We start from the raw sequence: 20,615 nt of genomic DNA, 5'->3' as shown, positions 1-20,615 counted from the left end.
CAACGCTCAAGGACAATGTTTTTCAGCGTCTTTTCCGCGTCCGCCTGCGGCCCTTTTTCCCAACGACGGTCCACCCGTCAGGTTGTACACCCTCCATGACAACATCCCCATCCACCGATTGCGGCTTTTCGTTCAACAAAGGAAGCACGAGCTCCTCCACTCTGCCATTTCCAACCGCGCTGCCGAGATCCCCTGTCCCACCTCCTCGCGCCCGCGTCTTCGGAGGCGCCTGCGTCGGTCTGACGTCGCTCTTGGGACCGGGAGACGCCGCGTCGCCCTGCAGTGCCCTCGCCCAGGTCATCTCGACCTTGGCGGCTTTGATGACTTTGGGGAAGTGGCCGGGAGCTGGGGCGCGGGGGACGCGTTGGACGTCGGTTTTCCAGCGGGGATTGCCGGTGCCGGGGTTGGGGTGTCGATGGTCGTGTTGTGCGATGATGCGGTGGCGGCAGGAGGTTTGTAGCCATGTTCGCAACTCGGCGTCGTATGGTGAGGAGCTCAGGGTTTTCCCGGCGCGGGTGAGGAGGGATGAGGTGAGTGGTGATGGGTGGGTGTATCTGATGAACGCTGTGGTATGTTAGTGGAAGGGCGAAAGATGTAGATGGGGATGCGTACTGGTTATGTTGTAGATGAACGTCCCGTCAGAGATGTATGCCTCGCGGAAACCTAGGGCCGTCTCTCTCCCATTGAATTCCCGCAAAGCAGTTTGCGTCATTGGGAACTCTTCTGGGCGTGATGCGATCTTGGCGACGATGAAGTCGCGTGTGTCCCAAAGCTTCGTCAGCACCCAGTGCGGGTTCTGTGCCTCGAGGTGTGGTGTGCAATCTGTGCCCCAGTATGGTCCAAGATCGTTGAGTGCCTGGGTCTGCTCAGGCTTGATGTCTGCAGTTTGCAATTGTCAGTATTCGGTCAACGCAAAGGGCATAATGGAACTCACTTTCCCGCCCGAAAACACAGTCCCGAATCCGGATCTGCGAGGACGAGAGCGGCTCGGTCGGCGGCTTCTCCATCACCACGCGTCCGATCCGCAACTCCTCCAGCGCGGCACGTACGTCCAGCCCGGAGACAGATCCGCCATGCCCATGGGCTTGCCTCCAGGCCTCGGTGGCGTCTTGGCCGGCGAGCTGGGAGATGAGGTACGCGCCGCCGGGGTGCATGTCGCAGTATCCTGCCCAAAGTCAGCCCTGCTTTGTATCTCGCGGACGTTGATAACATTACCGGTGAAATCGTAGACGCTGCCGTTGATGACGACGTACATCCCCGTCTCGCGGGACGCGAACCACTTCACCTCGCTGGGCGTGAACACGCGGTCTCGCCGCCGCGGGCCGGGCACCTCGTCGCGCAGCCAGCCGATCTTGTACGGGAGGAGGTTGGTGAGGATCAGGTCTGGGTGGAAGCCGGCGTCGATTGCGTCGACGGGGTTTCGGGTGCGGGAGAGGATGTGTTGGAGGGCGTGGAGGTCTGGGGAGAGGTGCAAGTCTTTGTTCTGTGTAAGTCGAGGTCCAATGAGAAGGCATGGAACTTACTTGTGATGTCGAAGACTTCGACTCCGAGGGCGATCCAGTTTGGTCTGCCCTCGTTGCCGTCGTTGATGCGGACGTCTTCTGCTTGGCGCCGGAGCATTGCCTGGCCGAGGGGTTCTTGGCTGAGGACTTGGGAGAGGATGTTCGCCTCGAGGTTCGGAGAGAGCATGCGTCCTCGTGAACCGGGAGTAGTGAAGACTTCCCTGGCATCGTAGTCCCAGCCGTCAGGAAACATCTCGGTGACGTTGTAGACCTGGACCTCCATCTTGTCTTCGTCTTGCCATAAGACGACTTTCCTCCCTGGTCCCAGCGACTGGAGGTCTCCAATCTCGCCAGGCGAGTAATGCTTAATTGGTGTGTTTGCGACCTCCTCTCCAGCAATACCAGACCTTGCAATGGCCCAGCTGGGCAAGTCAGCATCTTCATCATCAACCCGCTCATCCTGATACCCAACGGGGAAGAACACCTCCCCGCTGTATTCTGGCATCCGGAACCCGAAGTCCAACCAAACATCATCCAAAGGGAACTTATCCATCTTTGCCCTCATATCCCTCATCGCAGCCTCAAACTCCATCACAAGCTCCCCGGACACAACACCGCCCCATTTCCATCTCAAAAACGCAACCCTCGCATTATCAAAGCACACCTCCCGATCGTGACTCCTCCCCCCAGCCCGCCCGATCACTCTCCTCCTCTCCCTCTCTTTCTTCTCCCTCCCGCGCCGCATGACACCCCCCAGAAAACCCCGCGGCGCCGCAAACCTCGCTCCATGGACAAGAACCTCCGGGTACGCCGGCACGCTCTCGTCTTCCCACGAGTACACACCCCGCCTCACCGGCGCCGCAGCCATCGCAAGAAACCCAACCGCCCTCCAAAAGCCTCTCCCGCTCCTTTCCCCCTCGATCCTCGTCCCGCAGACTTGCTCCTCAACGCCAAACGGGGCAACCATCTTCTTCGCAGCCGCGATAACCCCAGCCTCGCACTTGACACTCCTCCCAATCCCTTTGATCCCCGGCACCCAGCTGCGCATCTGAAACTCCGCAAACGGCGTCTCGCACCACTTCGCATACTCGCACGCATACCACGGCCTCAACACCTTCAACCGCCCCCTCCTCTCCCTAATCCGCCCCCCAAACCCGCCAGCATCATCAAGCACACCCGCTCGGCGCACCGTATACCCCCTCGCCTTCGAGTACTCCGCCCTCGCAACACTCACACCCCCCGTCTGAACCCTCAGACCCTCCGCCCCAAACTTCCTTACCCTCCGCCCCCAGAAGTCCTCGCGGGTCATCTCCCACAGCACCCGCCCCGGCACGCCCGCGCGCTCCTCGACGAACGGGTCGTCGGGCGCCCAGCCGCCGTAGTACTGGAACTGCCCCGCGGCGGGCGTCTCCGGACGCGGCGCGCGGAGGGCGTGGTACGCTTTGCGGCGGGAGCGGGGACTGGGCCAGGTGTTGCGGAGGACGGTGCCGAGGAAGGCGGTTTCGAAGGAGTAGCCTGCTTCGGCCCAGCGTTCGTTGTTGAAGAACTGTGCGGGTCAGCTTCGGGTGGGGGGATGGGTAGCGGGAGGGAACGCACGAGTTCGAAGGAGGGGCAGTTGTGGGCTGGGTTTTGGGATTTGATGGAGGTGAGGATGTGTCGTGATATTGCGTGCTTCAGATATTTAACAGGTCAGGTTTAGATGTGGGAGTTTGGGGGAGCAAACCATGAGTTCATGCAACATCTAAAATCAAAGATCACATTAGAATGCTTGTGGAAGAGGTGAGTGAACAGAGTACGTACAATAACAGCGACCTCAACACCAGCAACCCTCCTCTCCCCCTCCGTCCCTTCACACATCCTCTCAACCAGCTTCAACTCCACCGTGCACCAATGATACTTCCGCTCTCCATTCATTATCGTGTCCGTCTTGCCCAAAAGCCCCGGCGCCTCGTCCTCGTGATGAAACCCCCAAAACACACTCCCAGCAATCTCATCCAGCACCTTCAGCGCCTGCGCGCGGTCTTCATGCGTAACCGGACCAGGAACCGCGCGGTAGATCGTCGCGTTGGGATACCTCCGCCCATCAACCGTCGCCTCGACCCCGCGCACCGCCTCACGCCCCTCCGTGCCCAGCATCGCGAGCAGCCAGTGGTGCGAGAGCGCCTGCTGCAGCATCCTGTCCGCGAGCTCGATCGCGGGGGCGATGCGGCTCCACGCAGCGTCGTCGTCGATGTGCAGCGGCGCGTTGGCGATGTGGCAGGTGGTGCTGGCCCACCTGCTGCGGTGGAAGATGCTGTGCCAGTTTGCTTCGTTGATGTGTACGAAGCCGTTGTTGGGGGAACGGGATGGGGAGTAAGGGTCGAGGGCCTGGAGGATGAGGGACTCGGAGGTGCGTAGGCCGCTGAGGTTGAAAAGCTGACCGTGTTCGGCGTGGAAGAGGGTGTCGAGGGCGGGCGGGAGAGGGCATGGGAGGGGAACGGGGGTTGGGAGGAGGGAGGTTGTGTTTGGGGATAAGGGGGGATGGGTGGGGATGGTGAAGGGGAGTTCTGTGTCGTCCATTGCAGAAGATGGCGAGCAATAGCATGAGTTGAGAAGATGGTAGGTGATGCTTCAGACTTCTGGGTTGTGGCGATGACATGGTTTTCAGAGGATGATGGAGTTCAGGTATGGAACTCGATTGCCAAGCGGAAGCCAGTGTCGTCAAGAACTTTGACATTCATGATCAAGACTGAAAAGAAAGTGGGAAAATCTTCTCATTCAAGTTTGAGATTATCAGATTCATCATAGAGAACTTTGCCTCGGTCAATATCTGGAAAGGGATGTTGTGCCCATTGTTTCTCGGCCTCGCCCTCGTTTTCTTTGTCACCCGTCTCCCTGCCATATTACCCAGCATTGACATTTCAAGGTCCCAAAGGAAACGCTGAATACCTCTTGTTCTGTCTGTGCTTTTCGCCGGTTTCGTTCAATTGGAAGCTATTTTTCGAAGTCCATTGAAACTGACCACAAAGGGCGGTTGTGTCAATGTCATAGCTTCTCTGGACTTCTTCAATCTCGTCTGGAAGTTGAAAGGGGGCGTGATGCCCGGCCATCAACCTTTGGTTCGATCCCTTTCTCTCCCAAACCTTGAATTTTCAGTTTCGTTTCCTTCAGTGTACTGCGAAGTGTTCTCGACCGTCCCGAGCTCTCGATTTTGTTTCTTTCGCATGTCCTTCGGCTCCCGTAACCGCCAGATGCCAACATGAGCGACAACCGCGTCGCCCCATGGAAGAAGCACTATGTCACGGGCACCCTCCCGCAGCTCAACAACGACAGGCTATCATGGCTGGATCCCATGTTCCCCTCCATGGACCCCGTCACGCTGCGGCTCGACCCGCCCAGCACCAACGCGCTGCCGAAGCCGTCGCCGGCCGAGCTCGACGACCTCTTCCTCTCCGAGCGCCTGCAGAAGCACTTCATGTACGGCCTGACGACGTGGGAGGCCGCGATTCTCGCGAGCGCCGAGGTCTACACGGCGTACGATGAGAGCGACCACACCACGGCCAACGACCTGCGCGTGGACGAGAAGTCGTGGCTGCGGGTGTGGCAGAAGTACCGCTGGAGGATCGACTTTGTGCAGCAGAAGCATTGGACCGGGAATGTTGGTAGGCACTGGACGGTGGATGACCCGTTTCTGTGGACGGAGCTGCGGAAGTGTATTCAGCTGGCGGATAATATCCTGCGGGTGTCTGCGACGGAGCCATGGTGAGTGCAGCACCGTTCGAGACGGATCTGACCGCGATTTAACACCGTCGTGACACAGGCTACGTATGCTACTATCCAAAGACGGCCTCGAATCTGTCAAAGTCGAAGTGCCGTATTGTTCTGGAAATTGGGAGCAAATCTGGCGTGTCAAGAACGACACCTCATTCATGACAACCACACAAGCAGTCCTCGACTTCTTCGAGGACCCAGAGTTCTACACGACCGTTCTATGGGCTTTCAAAGATCATTCTACCAACTTTGTCGCCTCAGAGAATGGCGTGGCCGAAGTTGGGACGACTCATGAAACCTACAATGCGCATCGCAGGCTGTCGCCGATCACCTTGGATATCGTGTATCTGCAGACGATGCTTGACCCGTCCACTACAGCGGTGTCGAAGAGGTTGGCACTGCATCTTCAGGCCCTTACTGTATGTCTCCCGAGATGAACGAGGCGTATTGTTGAAAGTCGTGCTAACTTGACTGGAAAGATTGTGCACGAACTCATGGTGAGTGATGGGATGTCATGTAACTGGGTTTGGTAACCCAACTAATATTCATCAAGCACGCGGTCAACCTAGAGATTCGAAGCAGACCTAATCCTGGATTGACGCAACCAACGCTCACCTCAGGCGGGCACGCAAAACATGAAATCGTAACATCAACCATGTCTTAGAGTCCGCATATCTCGGTACTAACACGTCCCAGTTCGGAGCCAGGGAATATTACCCCGAGATGGGCCACTCCTGGGAAGGGTCGGCTCTCGGCGGCTCTCTCTTCGGTATCGAGTCCCTCGAAACCGGATCCCATTACAGGAACTCCAACGCAGCAGGCATCGTCGCCGGCCTCGCCGTATGGCCGAACATCAACAGCCACAACTGGCACGAGACGTACGGCGTCGCACTCGGCATCCCCTCATACCGTACAACCTGGCCAGCCCCGGCCCTCTGGGCCACCTCGTTCCGCTCGGGCGACTTCTGGAACAAAATCGTGCCCAAATACGGGCCCGGCGCCCTCAAGATGCCCAAGCCGCTCGTCGACGTCACCATCGACGATGACCTGTTCAAATCCGCCGGCAGCACCGTGCCATCGCAGGCGAGGTGGGTGATGGGCTACATCCCCCCCGAGTGGCATCGCAAGTCACTGGGCACTCTGGCGCGGCGGCTCACTGCCCGTCGTCGGGCGTACCAGAAAAGGAGGCCGTGGTTCCCGGACACGTTCGCGATGTGGCAGATGACGCCCTGGAGCTGGACCGACTTCCGCCGCGAGCTGAACATCGCGCTTACTATCCACTTCGTCCGCAGGAGCGTCGTCGACCAGCTGTTGCTGCAGAGCATGATCGTCCGACTCATCCACCCGCTCGTGATCAACATCGACTTCCCCGAGGGCAGGGTGAATATGCATGTGCCCCCCGACTACGAGCACGTCAACAAGGAATGCGCCGTGCAGGCGTGGTTCTTCCGCGCCATCGGCATCCTCATAGCCGCCTCTCTGCCCGCGCACGACGGGGAGGTGGTGCCGGAGAGGGAGCCCTCGCACTACGGCAACCCCAACCCGTGGAAGATCAAGGCCAGCGTCGCGACTGCGCTAAACAGCGCCGAACGGTCGGATCTGTCCGCGGCGATGAGGTATCTGTACAGGAACCGACACAAGTACGACGGCTTCCGGATGGATAAGAGGCATCACGCCCCGGACCCGCCTAAGAACAGGCTGAACCTGCGCCGCGACTTGATCGAGCTGGCCGTGTGCTGCTGGGATGCGTTCGAAGCAGTCTGCGATCTGCCTCTGGGGCTGCGAGGCGCCTTCTTCGCCGCTGTAAACGACATGACGGCGCAGCTGAAGGCGGACTTGGGCAATGATTACAGATCGTGGCTTGACTTCAACTTCCGCATGCCGGAATACGCTGGTGTATGGGAGAATGGGCGAGCGACTGGTTTGGAGAAGTTCAAGGAGGTACTCAAGGATGGATGGGACGCCACGAGCCCGGCGTTCGGAGAAGAAGCTGTTGTGCGATTCAACGGGGAGCCGGTGAAGGACCCCGGTCACATCGAAATTGAACCGTCCTGGGCCATCGGATGCGTGGGTATTGCGGGTGACGTTGTTCCGGTTGATCAGCGTCCCGGAAAAGGCGACTTCAAGTACTTTACCGCAAGCCAGATATATGACCAAGCGGTGAACGAGGGGAAGCCTGTGCTCATTGCTGAAGAAGGGATTCACCTGAACATTTTCCTCGTTTCGGATGTCAAGGAACTCCTGGGCAACATTACTGAAGAGCAACTGAACACCATCACGTCAAAGGAGTTCAATGGCCAACAGCTGAAACCCGAAGCGGTGAAGCTACTAAGACAGGCTGCTCCGAACATCGTGCCGCTGGCGAGGGCGATGAGACTCTGGAGAGAGGACGAGATCGCCCTGTGCGATGGGACGAACGGCTACCCCTTTTGCGTCCGCATCGCGGATAGCATTTTTGACCTCACTGGTGCGTTTGAGCCATTCCTTTCGTGGGTTTCTGATGCTGATATTTTGAAAGATGTTGATCACCTGGACAATGGTGGCCCCGACAAGAGCGTCAATGTCCTGGAAATCCTCCAGTCGACGCCGGGTGGCAACCCTTCCCAGAAGCTGTTGCAGGCTGGCGTCTTCCCCCGAACTGTTAGCGATCAGATCTCTCGATATCGCATTGGATATGTGAATTCCAAGGTGCCCAGAGCCACCCACAGGCATCACGTGAGGACGTTCACCGAAAAGACGCTGCGTCGCTACGAGTTTGTGGATTGCAGCATGTACGTTGCCATCCAGGACAAGGTGTACGACATCACAAGTGAGACCGCCACTCTTCATTTGGTAGAATCAAAAGACTGACAGTTGCAAATCTCAGACTACGTTATGCTCCACCCTGGAGGCGAAAGGCTCTTGGCTGAGAACGGGGGAAGAGACATTACCGAGTTATTCAACAAAAATCACCCTCAATCTAAAGACGAATTGATAGAATCATTGCAGGCGGTGCACATTGGCAGGATGGTCGAGAACCGGTCCGAGACGGTCCTGCTTGACGGACTGCCGTCGCCAGAGGTTGTGCATCATGACGAGATCCTGCTCCGCAATGAGATATATTCAGTCCGAGGTGAGCAGCCCCACAAAATGAGGCAATGAAAGTCAACTAACACTTTGTTTTTGTCAGCTCTTATCGACTCGGCAGAGAACTACCGCCTGGTCGAAGCACTCAGGCCCTACCTGGGCAAAGACGCCAGCCAAGCGCTTGCGGACGAGGACGACGACGAGGGTCCTCTAACGACGTTTGCCCGTATGAAGGGCTTCATCGTGGCGATGACCGACCCTGTTAAGACTGAGCTTCGCAACATGTCGATCACGGAGATGAGAGGCTTTGACGGGCTGAATGGCCGCTTGGCGTATGTTGCTGTAGATGGCTTGATTTACGATGTGACAGGTATGCCAAGAGTTACAATTTGTCTCTGACTGGTCAACTGACACTGCCCAGATGTGATCGACTTTGGCCACAATAACCGGAACTACGTCAATTTGGGTAATTACGTGGGTCACAGTATCCAGAGCGACGACGCGCTGGCCGAATACGTAAAAAACAACTGCGAGCACCGGCTCTGTGCCAGGTTGGTCGAGGCCAGATACCCAGACAGTGGATCCGAGAAGTTCACTTGGGATGCCGCTAGATGGCGACCGAGTAAGTTGCGTCCTTCCATCGGAGGCGACATCTTCCTGATTGATTCTCCAGAGGAAAATTATCCGCCTCTTTGGGGTTACAGACCCCCGAACCCTCCCTCGCCACCACAGCCCGACGAAGTCGCGCCCTATCCCCACTTTCAGATGTTGGAGGACAAGTACGGCGTGCAGGACTTCTTCGACGGTTACGACGCCAACACCGCCGGCGAGGTGCTCGACTCCCTCATCAACCCAGCCGGGGGCTATGAGGCGGACTCTGACGACTCGGACTCTGCCCAGACCGTCTGCGCGGTGCAATCGTACCAGCCTGTTATGGCTACGCATTACGGGAGAAACAGGGGTAAAACGGACGTCAAACGTCGGCTTAAGGAGAAGCACAGGATTCAGCGGCTGCGTGGGAAGAAGACGCCTGGAGCTCGACCGAGGCTGGATGATGGCAGCGTCGGTGTCGAGGAGAGTGTGTGTTCGAAGCGTAAGGTTCATTTTGCGAAGGAGGATGGGCCTGACAAGAGGCGGAAGATTTTCGAGTACAGCACTGAATATGCATAGAAGAATGGCGGTGTCGTAAGTTTGTTACAATTCGTGGGTTAAGTTGGGGCGTTTATTTGACACGGATTGTATTGTTCGACTGTGGCTTTTGAACCCTTCCCTCATTTGTACCGTTCTATCGTGTCTGAACCTAATCTTCGACCCTTTTAAACCAGACGAGTGGCCCATCGCCTGCCGGCGTACCCTCGAGTACATTTTCCAGCCTGAGATCAAGTCCAAGCTCAGTCACCGTACCGGTAACATCAACCTTGAACTCCGCCCGCATACAGATAGAAGGAGTCGTGACGTTCTTGCCGTCTCCAGCTTCCATGTACAGACGCCCGACCCAGTAATTGCCAGACTTGGGCTCGAGATACAGAACCGGCTTCATGAACGCCCAGCCCACACCCGCAACATTCAATACACGAAGCTTGCATTGCTCCATGCTTTTTGCGCTGTAACCGAGGAACGAAGGTTCCGCATCTTCGCAGTGCAGATCGACTTTGACTGTTCCGTATCCGGGATCGCTGTACTCACCGATGTGGTCGGAGATGGGAAGTGTCGGGAGGAGAGGCGGCTCTGGTACTGAAGGGTAGATGTAATCGCCGCAGTTCTCGAGATACTTATGTTGCAACCTTTTCTGCGACTTATACCTGCTCAAGTATTAACCTCTCGTTTCCCCTGTCAGTCGGAAACCTGCTCACTGCTTATTCAAGTCAAGCCGTTTCTCCTTCGGCACGCCAAAGTGCTCATACAAAAGATGATGAGCAATCAGCTCTATCGCAGGGGACTCGGTGTTCGACATAACCGTAACGGCGAACTTCTTCGACGGGATCATGATCATGATCGATACGAACATGTTGACCTGCCCCGAGTGAAAGTACGCCCTCTCACCCTCGAACACCGCCTGGTTCCAACCAAAAGCGTACGTCACCGGCCCGACGAACGGCGGCTTCGACATGGACGAGAAACTTCTCGGCGTCTTCACCTCCCTGTGACCGTCCTTGGACAGCGGCGCATCCTCATTCATCATGACGCGGAGGTACTTGGCGTAGTCAAGCACATTGGAAATAATCGACCCGGCGCCCTCTTCAGCAGAGAACGGCTCATGTGGCACCTGTAGATGCCTCCCCTGAACAGGATCGTATACATACTCATTCGCAAGCACCAGCCCACTCTCCTCCGCATCCCTCAGCGAAAAGTACGTCTCCTGCATCCCCATCGGCTCCCACAGCCTCTCCCTCAGAAAGTCCCCCAGCCACTGCCCGGTGAGCGTCTCAATGAGATACCCCATCACGCCAAACATCTTGTTGCAATACTGATACCTCGCACGCGGCTCCGCGGACATGGGCAAGTTGCGCAGATTCCGCACCATCTCGCGCGCCGTCGCCGAGCTCGCGAGGTCGTGGCGCGGGTAGCCGGTCCGGTGGCTCAGTGCGTCCTCGAGCGTGACGTGCGCCGTCGCCCACGCGTCGCTGAGGACGAAGTCGTCGAGCACGCTGGACACGGGCGTCGTCCAGGTGAGGCTGGTGGAGTTGTCGACGAGGAGGGAGAGGCCGGCGGCTGTGAAGGACTTGGTGGTGCTGCCGGTGTAGAAGAGGGTGTGCGGGGTGGCTGGGGTTGAGTTGAGGACGGCGTAGCCGTAGCCCTGGTGGTGTGTTAGCTGATACTGTCGTGGGCGGACGGGGTTAGTGTGGCCACGCCGGCGCCGTGATTGCGGGCCTGGCGCCGATCGCCGGGCGGCGATGACCCGTCAACGGATCCCTGATGCCGGGCATTGGGAAATAGGTACCTCGGCCCACGTCTTGTCTCCATCCACAACGGCGACTGAAAGACCCGGCACGTGCCATTCTTTCATCAAGCCCTCGATGTAAGCGCCGATATCTGAGGAGAGCACCGACGAATCATCGTCAGACGACTGTAGGGGCCGCTGTGCCGCATCCTCCCCGACCGCTTGAGCAGTGACTGAGAGCGCCAATAAAGCCAGAAACGCCCTCATCTTCAATTACAGTCAGGAGCCAATTTATGTCAGTAAGTTGGTGATGGTTTAGAGATGAGGGGTTAGTCAACACTCGGATTTCCTGTAAGCTGAGAGCTTGAATGTCGGATGACGTTGCCGCACAATGATCCCTGTCTCAGAACATTATAGGTCGTGCTGATTACGGCGACGCATCGGCCATCTGTGCCGCACGAATGAATAAGCGCTGCATCTTGACAGGACTGTTTACTTTGGTCCATATGAGGAAGGTCGTTGCGCCGATTACACGACGCAGATGAGAACGATTAATAACCCAGATGGACCGCGAAAGTAGTGTGGATCTAGACGAACGCTTGTCTGTCAATGCATCTACTGAATGTTAGAGTTAGGGCAGCTCTTTGACAATGAAGATGGCGAGAACTCGATAAAGAATACATTGCATTGTCCATTAGCATCATTCAAGGATTTGAGTAGACTCGAGATACCTCTGGCAGCTGTCGGAAGAAAGAAAATTTGAATTGTCCTTTACCCATTGAGATGCGAAGCTTCTTGTTCGTCTCCTGTGTTCTAGCTCTTTCCCTGCACAGGGAGAGTTCTTTTGTTGCCTGAATTCAAAGAAGAACGTGTGGGCGCAAGCATGCTTCTCACAATACGCGCTTTGTTCTCGTAAAGTTGAAATAATTCCAGCTTGTGCCCAATATTGGATCTTGAAATCAATGCATTTTTCTAACAAATTTACGAAGCAAAACGTTAAACCGTAGAGTTATTTACAACTTGAATTATCCTCGACACAAACTTTCTTCTGGTTCAAACGCACCATCTCAGATGAACGTTCTCAATATGTCTGCATTCTCCGCCACCGACGATCAGGAAATGGCCAACCTGCTTGTCCTCGCCGCAGCCACCAACGAACTAACCCCGCGGGCCCCCGAAGCGGCCACAGCAGAAACCTCTCTGGGCCTCTCATGCAACAGTCTGACCAACCCGAGCGGCTGCGAAACCACCGTATCGCATCTCGACATGTACAATCAAGACCTTGAGAGTGGTATTACGAACGCGCCAAACGGAGATGGGCCCCACCCGAGACGGGAATCTCTGCCCGATACTCTTTTCCTGGACGATCTCCTTTGTATTGAGAGCAATACTCCGATGTCCTTCGAACTTACCTTGGCCCTCGAGAACCTTGGTTGAGAGAATGCCACGAAAACCGTTCGGCATGGAGCTATCAAGCTTTACGAGGATGCGCAGGACCCATAAAAAACCGTTCAACGGCGCAGATATTCGTGAGCCGCATCACTCAGGGTTGGCACCACCCTGCGAAACGCCGCATACAAGCTTCAATATTGGTACTGATCGGGCACATTTCAATCTCACCTAACGATGTCCAACACAGTTTCACCAGAAGAATGGGCGCCCATCTATACTGGCAATATTGGACATAGAGGAGCTCAGACACGACCAATGGTGATGACGATAGCCACAGGGTATGGCAGCGCCTAGGGATCGGAGACTGCCAAGAAGACAAAGTAACAGTAGACAAGGGGAGAAAAACCAAAAGGGTCATAATCATGATGTAGTTGCTCATCCAACCAGATTGAAGTATTTGTCCACACCGCACATATCGTCCCACAAACACCCTGGGGGGAGGGGGGGGAACCTCAATATTCTTCAGAGTCAAATCGCCACTCGACTGAAGAGTGGCCATTCAATGCTTTCTCCGAACTTGAACAACAACCGTTGCGAACGATGCAGGTTTTATAAATTGAGAGATATTCTCCCTCTCTCGTTCTTCTCTCTTTTCTTCCTTCTCACCATCAGCAACTAGCACGCAGGTACTGACGTCAACTCTAGCAACTCTAACATCACCATATTTTCAAGCACAACAAATCCTGCCATCTAAAATCATCATCACATCATCTTTACAGTCACATCCCAAGATGCACTCCATCAAGTTCCTGGGAGCCATCCTGGCTGTCGCCGGCACGGGTTTGGCCATGCCCCTGGAGGCACCCATCGCTACCCCAGCTTCCCCTGCCCCCACCGCCGCCGCCCCGGCCGTGGAAGGTCTTCAGGAGTCGTGGGTTGGCTGTGACAATGGTCATTGCCCCCCCGAGGACCCCAGCCCCTGGTCGAAGAAGGCCAAGGAGCGTTGGGCAGCGAAGAAGGCCAAGATGCCAAAGAAGACTTCGAAGCCCAAGGACCTCAGCCCCGAGGAGCTCGAGAAGAAGGTCACTGAGCTTTGGGGAGAGAAGAAGGCTAAGGAGTTTTTCGCAGCGAAGAAGGCCAAGAAGCCGCAGAACCCTCCGAAGCCTGCGGAGCCTTCGTGCAACAAGGACAAGAGAGACGCGGCTGTCGACGCCGCCTGCGCCACCGACGACGACGGCTTCAGAAAGCTGTCGCCGGAGGCCCTCAGCGCCATCCTCAATGCCGCCCCGGGGCCCGTCGTGGCCGAGTCAATGCCCTCCGCCGCCGCATACGAGATCCTGCCCCCCGGCGCTGCCGAGAAGATCCGCGGCGCGCATGGCCCCGGCGTCGTCGCCTCTACCGCAGCCGTCTCGGGTCCTCTCAAGCTGACCAAGAGGCCCGCCCGCACCTCCTCGGCTGCCGGTAAGCCTACCGCGTCCTCCGCTACCGGTACCCCTAGCGCCGCTACGGCGACCGGTACCCCTACCACCGCTACGGCGACCGGCACGACCACCCCCAAGGTGATCTCCGTCGGGGTGACCGGAACGCCCGCCCGCCCATCCCTAGCCACCGGTACGGCCACCAGCACCACCGCCCCCACAAAGGTCCACCTCGCGGCCCGGGGCTACCCCTCTAACTTCGCGGACCTCGTCCGCGTCGGGCCCCAGATCGAGAAGAAGACGCCCACCGCAACCCCGGCGCCCAACGCCCTAGACTGCGCTTACATCATGGACGAGGGCATCAAGGAGATCATGGCCAAGGGAGACGCGGCCATGGAGAACTACGAGGCCTTCCAGCAGTGTGTCTTCGCTGAGGCCACGAGCCAGAGTTGGGCTTTGTCGGAGGGTGGTCGTATCACTCGTATCCCAGTGATGGATGATGCTACCCGCGAGCGTCTCATTGCCAATGGCGACATCGTTGTCCTCAAGGGAAAGCGCAAGCCGGGCACCAAGCCTCAGCACTCTTGAGTCCTCTGCCGACGATGAGGAATGGGTGAGGACGAATGGCGAGTTGATGAAAAGACGGCATGTAGGAGCACAGGGCCCTTAAGAAAGAAATTGATAAGAAAAGGCCAGATGTGTGGGTTCCCTGTATTTATTAGAATGTACCAGCAGGGAAGCAGTGTATCACCTCATTGGTGAATAAGTCTAGATCGGAAGTGGAATCTATTTTGTTTCCACACGTGTCGCTACTGATTCCCGAATGCTGCCGTGAAGCTGTGTCATATCCTCTGTGCCGTGAAATGGAATATAGTGATTTGCCTCACATACCACCCTCCAAGGCTTCTCATTTCCAAGTGCGTGAAGGCTTTCGACATCTCAAGTGCGGCAAAATCCAACCTATCAATTTCCCATCCCCAGCTCCCATGTCTTCAAAAGTCGTGAAAGTTTTCAATATTCCATGTTGACCCAAAGCATCCCCCTTTCTACCGAACGCCACCTCCAAAACAAGCAAGGCGGTGGCCATCGCCTCACCAAACCGAGACCTTGTGAGCTTTCCCCCCGTCCCCACCACCAACCGACTCACGAACACCTCCTAGATAAACCCAATAATGCCATCCAACCTATAACCTCCCCCCGCAAGCAAGAAAAGAAAGAGAAAACCGGGGAAAAATAAAAGAAGCCCTGGTATTGTTCTCCCTGACGGGAGCTTCATGCTGTGGCGATTGCAGGGGAGCGGGAATGGGAGGTTGTAAGAGGCAAAGAAAAGAGAAGAATAATTGGCGGGGAGTTGTGAAACGAGTGCATGGTGGAATGAAGTATGTGAGGTTGTCTTCGGAGTATCTAACTGCGAACGCAGAGCACACATAATGGCGAACTTGGATCCAGATCGCCTACGGGACATGCAGAGTCAAAGTTTAAGCAAATCATTTTTGAATTGAAAGCAAGTACGACTGAAACATTACCTCTCCTGCTGGAGATGTATAGCTGAAGAAAACGCCGCGACCAAGTACCATGAGCATCGCCACGTCCACACTTTTCCAGTGCAGCTAAAATGAAGACTATTTTGGTCCACCCGCAAGTGAGGTAACCTAACGCCTGATGGGGTATTTCCGCTCTGAACGCCTCAAAGCACACGAACAAGCACCCAGTAGCCCCCTTACGCCAAGGAGCAAGAGAATCTTACTGCTAGCGTTGCTTCAGCTGGTCCTCCTCCCATCCTCTCAGCCCCTTTCGTCTCTGGTCCTCGTCCTTCTCTGGTGTTTTCATCGTCATCGTCGTCGTCTCGAATCGTCGCCCGTTTCTGTCCGTCTCCGTTCGTCTCCATTCTTCGTCGTCAACTTAGAAACCGAGTTCACAGACCTTTATGCGACTGCTTCGCTCTTAACACGAGCGTCTTGGGCACCTGCCTGAAACTCATCTTGCAGTTGCGACGCGGCGAGGTCGTCGTCATCGGCAAATGGATCTATGTCTTCAGAAACAGACGAGACCTCGGCTGCAGGAGACTTGGCGAACCACCGAGATGTGCCCTGCAAGATGGGGTACATTTCAGCCCGAAGAAGGCGTTCCGCTCTTGGGAGACCAGCTGGCTGGATGCTAGAGTCGACCCCAACTAGGACAGAAAGATAGTCGCGAGCGAGGAGATTGTAAATGTCCTGAATCTGAACCGCCATGTCATGCTCAACCCGCTTGCATAGCGCCTTCAGTTGCTCTTTGACGCTATCAGTGGAGCGACGGAACATTGTATGACGGGCGTTCTCAACGTGGTTGATCATGTGCGACTTCATTCGAGCGTACGAGCCGGGGCCTATCAAAAGGTTAGCTCAGGACCCGTAACCGAACCAGACGAACTTACCACACTCTGCAACACACAAATCATATCCCGGCTGCATCTCATCCGTGATAACGGGATGGAAGCCTCTGCTAGCCTCACGCTGTAATTCCTGGACAACGATGCGGAGCAAACCTGGAACTTCCTTGAGCCGGGCTGTGTGGGTCCGAAGTTGCTGGCTGAGCATGTTGATTCCCGCGTAGTTGGTACCGCGCTGCTGAGAGCGGGCGATGGCTCCACGGTGGAAGTTGTCCAAGAGCAAGCGGGCACTCATAGCGAAACCTTCAAGCGCTTGGGGGAGGCGGCGTTGGAAAGCACGCTCCCATCCTGTGGCAAGCTGCTTGCTGATAGGCTCGAAAAGCTCTGCGTTGAAGTCGCGAGGACCAGATGCTCCAGCATAGACACCGGACCGGCGGCACGTCGCCTTGTAAGTTGCCCAGAACATGCCACCCTCGCTTCGGTGTGCGCCCCAGGAGGTAGCAGTTGGGACGGCTGCGGCAGACGCTGATGGAATGGTGAGGTCAAAGTAGTCGTATATGCTTTCAGCCAGAGCCTCCTTTATCGAGGTCAGGCATTCATCGACGGCCTTCTTAAAGTCCTGCATTTAGTCAGTAGTGGAAAAGACCCAGACAAGACACAAGGGTCAGGAAACGAAAAGACTTACTCTATCCAACGAAGCCAATTGCCGACGGATGTGACCTTCCTCGTTTCTCTTGTCTTGGTCGCTCATGTGAGAGAGGGAGCCATCGTTGGCAGCCCACATCCTCATGGAGTTGAGGAGCTGGCTCAGATCGTTGAGGAAACGACGGCAAGTGGCCGCACGGCCAGCTTCCGTGAGCTTTTTGGCATGCTGTTGCAACTGGGGTACCTCGGTTTCGTCCGCGTTGCGAAAACCTTCGTCATTGAAGTCGTCCTTCTGTAGGCGACCTCTCATCTTCTGGTACGCACGACTGCTGACACAGAATACCGGCAAGTTACGGGCGACCTCATCATAGTCTCTGATATCCTCATCCGGGTTGAATGTCTCTTCGTTTTCCTCGATGGCGGCTTCCTGGTCCAGTCTACAGCAGTTAATACCAAGTTCATAGTGCAATAGAGAGGGACGAGAGGGGAAACGAGGACGGGGAACGAAGGCGAGGGTGGAGGGAGAGACTGGAGAAGAGAGGCGAGAACGGAGAAGAGAGACGACGACGGAGAAGAGAGACAAGGATGGTGAACGAAGGAGAAAGACGAGGACGGTGAACGAAGAGGGACGAGGACGAAGAATTAAGGAGAGGGACGAAGATGGAGAACGAGGATAGAGAACGAGGACGTGGGATGAAGAGGGACGAAGAAGAGGGATGAAGAGGAGGGATGCAGATAGGGGATGAAGAGGAGGGATGAAGAGGAGGGATGAAGAGGAGGGATGAAGAGGAGGGATGAAGACGGGGGACGAAGATAGGGGACGAAGATAGGGGACGAAGATGGGGGACGAAGACGGGGGGCAAAGACGGGGGGCAAAGACGGGGGATGAAGACCGGGGACGAAGACGGGGGACGAAGAGGAGGGGGGTAAAAACGTACTCTTTGATACCCATGGCGAAATCGCGCTGAATAGCGCCTTTCGAGTATTCGTTCCTGCCCTGGATGCAGATAGCTTTCACGCCAGCAAGAAGACGACCCTCTTCAGCTTGCAGGGGCTTCATCGCCTGGCGGATATCAGATAATTTATGATCCACCTCCTTGCGCAGTTGGCGAACCTCCTTGCGCTGTGCCTTAAGCTCTGAGAGCCTTTCCTGGATCGCCTCTTCCGTTAGGGGGTGGCGTTCGCTATCGCTGCCGCCATCGTCGTCGTCATCGTCCGGCTGGTTCTCCTTATCACTAGCCGAATCGTCCGAATACGACTCGTCGTCGCTGTCAGCAGACATGCGGTTCTTGCGGCTTCTGGAGGAGGTTGCACCGCGTTTGCGTTTCCTACTGTGGGTGGTGGGTGCGTAAACAGTGTTGCCGTCAGCGTGCCGCTGCGATAGGTCATCCCACTTTTCCCATTGACTGTCGAGCTGCTCGAGCCTATCGAGGAGATCTGCCTTCTCGTCCTTGCCGTCCATGAGCTGTTTCTTGAGAATACGCAACTGGTCGCGCAGGTCGTCAATCTTGGCCCACGAGTCGGCGACGTCTGCTTCAATGTCGAGACTCTCGGCGGCCTCAGTCACCGAAATATCGTCCGTCTTGGAGCAGATGAAGGTAACAGCGGAGTAGATACCGTCGTACTTGAGCTGGCGCTTGAATGAGTCGCCAAGAAGGGACTTGGCCGTCTTGTCGTCGACTGCGCGGTTGATGGGAGCGACAATCCAGAGACCACTGCATGCCTTCATGTATTGCTGGGCAACAGCAGCTCGGGCAGCGTTGGAGTCCTGTACACCGGGCAGGTCGACGATGATGGCGCCAGTGGACAGAGCGTTCGCCTTGGTGTAGATGCGGACAACCTTGATCAAGGGCCAATACTCCATGGGTACGTCCTTCTTGAGATGGTTGTTCTTCTCTTTGCTGTCGACGTAGCGCTGCATGCCGTTGTAGAGCTCCTTGGCGGTGGTTGACTTGAGCTTCTTGACACTGCCGAGCACACGTCTCACTTCGGACTCGTTGGCGAGTTTCTCGGGGCTGCTCTCGGCAATCATCTTGTTGGTCTTGGAGGGATAGACGGACTTGATCTTGGCGTAAGCGACACCAGCCTCCGTGTCAGGGTTCGTGCACTCGCGGGACACATTGCCATTGTCGTCAAAAATGTCCGTGTACAGCGTCTTGAGCTCCTTCATCCAGTCCTCGGAAGAAATGAACTCAATCTCGGCACGGTAGAGCTCGGAGGGGTCGTCGGACTTGTTGTATGAGATCTCCGTGGGGGAGGCAGTGCAGGCTCGAAGACAGTTGGTCGGCAGAAGTCTCTCTTCGTCAAGGAGGGCGTTGATGACGGAGCTCTTGCCGGCACCGGTGTTGCCAACGACACCAACGATGGCCTTGGAAGCCTCCGATCGGGCCTCGAGATCGCTGATTGCCTTGAGCCAGACGGGGGCTTGGGTGTCGGGCATGGATGAAGCAGCATTGAAGAAGTTCTTGATGTGGTTCAAAAAGTCCAAGCCTCGCTTGAGGCCCTCTTCCAGGATCTCTGGGGATGTCTCTGTGGACCACTCCTCGAGAGGGTCAGGACCTTGCTGTTCTTCCTCGAAAGGGTCAGGTTGGGCGGCATTGGTGTTCGCATTGCGAGCTTCCTCGATGGGTTGCGATTCTTGGCTGACCTCGGCTTTCACCCCATACTCAGTCTTCACGCCATGCTCAGCCTTAACATGGTGGGGAGGGGTGTTGCGGAGGGTAGATGCCGACGCAGGTGTGGCGTAAGGAGATGCGACTGAATTCAAGTTCCTTGGGTTCGCAACGGGTGCAACGGGGGTCGAAAGCAAGTTGCTGGCATCCGACGGCTCGGGTTTGACGCCCTCCATCTTTACCCCCTCCATCTTGATCGGGGGCATCTTGTCAGATGAATCGTGACTAAGTCGAGGTGCCTGGACCGTGTTTCTTGGACGAAATTGGTGACGATGGGTTGACCTGACTTGAGGCTAACGTTGGACCCATCAGCAAGACGGGCTGGTGGCGGTTGGTGTCCGTTCGCGGGGGCCTAGATTGTTGGTTGTGCCGGGGAGAAGAAGCTTGGCCGGGATGAAGGTGAGTGAGAAGGAGAAGGTGAAAGTGAAGCGGGGTCAAGGAGTGGAAGAAAGGCAATTGGGTTGGGGAAAAAAAGGGCCAGGATTCAGAAAGGATTGTACTGAATCGAGGCAATCGATATCCCGATCGACGATATCTGTGGGTGAAATTGGGGAGGAAGTCGATCGATGGTGGTTTGGCGTCGAGGACCCTGCAAACGCGTCGTGGTGAGCAGCAATTAGTTTTCGCGTCGAGGGCGGGGCAGGTGCCTCATCCCTGCAGCTTCCCTGAGCAGAGCAAGCACCCCCTCTGTTCGTTCCTTCCCTGGGCAAGATGGCGATATCACGTGCTTAGCAGAGGTATCCACTATTCCAATATTTTCTGATTGGACGAGTAACTGCCCTGTGATTTGCAGGAGGAAGGGACCAACGCCTGGTTTAGGAAGGTGCTCTTTCCCACCAAAGTGAAGGACGATGAAGGACAGAGACGGTGAGAGACAGAGGAAAGGAAGATAATGAGGACAGAGAGAATCGAGAACAG

At 56.2% G+C, this 20,615-nt stretch overlaps 5 protein-coding genes across 5 annotated transcripts; 2 read left to right on the top strand and 3 right to left on the bottom strand.

Annotated features, from left to right (window-relative positions):
- Positions 1 to 22: 22 nt before the first annotated feature.
- Positions 23 to 4,061, bottom strand: GCG54_00014315 (uncharacterized protein; the record flags this gene model as incomplete). The annotated part of the gene is made up of 7 exons (XM_045414153.1): positions 23 to 564; positions 613 to 879; positions 935 to 1,165; positions 1,216 to 1,476; positions 1,524 to 2,100; positions 2,782 to 3,048; positions 3,303 to 4,061. The coding sequence occupies 7 exons, from the start codon at positions 4,059 to 4,061 to the stop codon at positions 23 to 25; spliced, it is 2,904 nt and encodes a 967-aa protein (XP_045261767.1).
- A 679-nt stretch (positions 4,062 to 4,740) lies between these two features.
- Positions 4,741 to 9,488, top strand: GCG54_00014314 ((S)-mandelate dehydrogenase; the record flags this gene model as incomplete). The annotated part of the gene is made up of 8 exons (XM_045414152.1): positions 4,741 to 5,243; positions 5,302 to 5,671; positions 5,732 to 5,749; positions 5,949 to 8,061; positions 8,119 to 8,364; positions 8,422 to 8,688; positions 8,740 to 8,940; positions 8,992 to 9,488. 8 exons carry the CDS (start codon positions 4,741 to 4,743, stop codon positions 9,486 to 9,488), a joined length of 4,215 nt encoding a protein of 1,404 aa, XP_045261766.1.
- Positions 9,489 to 9,618: 130 nt separating this feature from the next.
- Positions 9,619 to 11,466, bottom strand: GCG54_00014313 (uncharacterized protein; the record flags this gene model as incomplete). The annotated part of the gene is made up of 3 exons (XM_045414151.1): positions 9,619 to 10,120; positions 10,172 to 11,115; positions 11,260 to 11,466. The coding sequence occupies 3 exons, from the start codon at positions 11,464 to 11,466 to the stop codon at positions 9,619 to 9,621; spliced, it is 1,653 nt and encodes a 550-aa protein (XP_045261765.1).
- A 1,916-nt stretch (positions 11,467 to 13,382) lies between these two features.
- Positions 13,383 to 14,597, top strand: GCG54_00014312 (uncharacterized protein; the record flags this gene model as incomplete). Its single annotated transcript, XM_045414150.1, has 1 exon — positions 13,383 to 14,597. One exon carries the CDS (start codon positions 13,383 to 13,385, stop codon positions 14,595 to 14,597), a length of 1,215 nt encoding a protein of 404 aa, XP_045261764.1.
- A 1,337-nt stretch (positions 14,598 to 15,934) lies between these two features.
- GCG54_00014311 (Nuclear GTPase SLIP-GC) lies at positions 15,935 to 19,990 on the bottom strand (the record flags this gene model as incomplete). The annotated part of the gene is made up of 4 exons (XM_045414149.1): positions 15,935 to 16,377; positions 16,426 to 16,999; positions 17,066 to 17,462; positions 17,964 to 19,990. Coding segments are annotated over 4 exons (3,441 nt in total), but the record flags the coding sequence as incomplete, so codon positions are not given.
- Positions 19,991 to 20,615: the final 625 nt, after the last annotated feature.

The sequence above is a fragment of the Colletotrichum gloeosporioides genome (genome assembly GCF_011800055.1).
Source record: "Colletotrichum gloeosporioides strain Lc1 chromosome Unknown consensus_62, whole genome shotgun sequence".
NCBI classification, from domain to species: domain Eukaryota; kingdom Fungi; phylum Ascomycota; class Sordariomycetes; order Glomerellales; family Glomerellaceae; genus Colletotrichum; species Colletotrichum gloeosporioides.
This window is presented reverse-complemented; position numbering and strand designations above follow the sequence as displayed.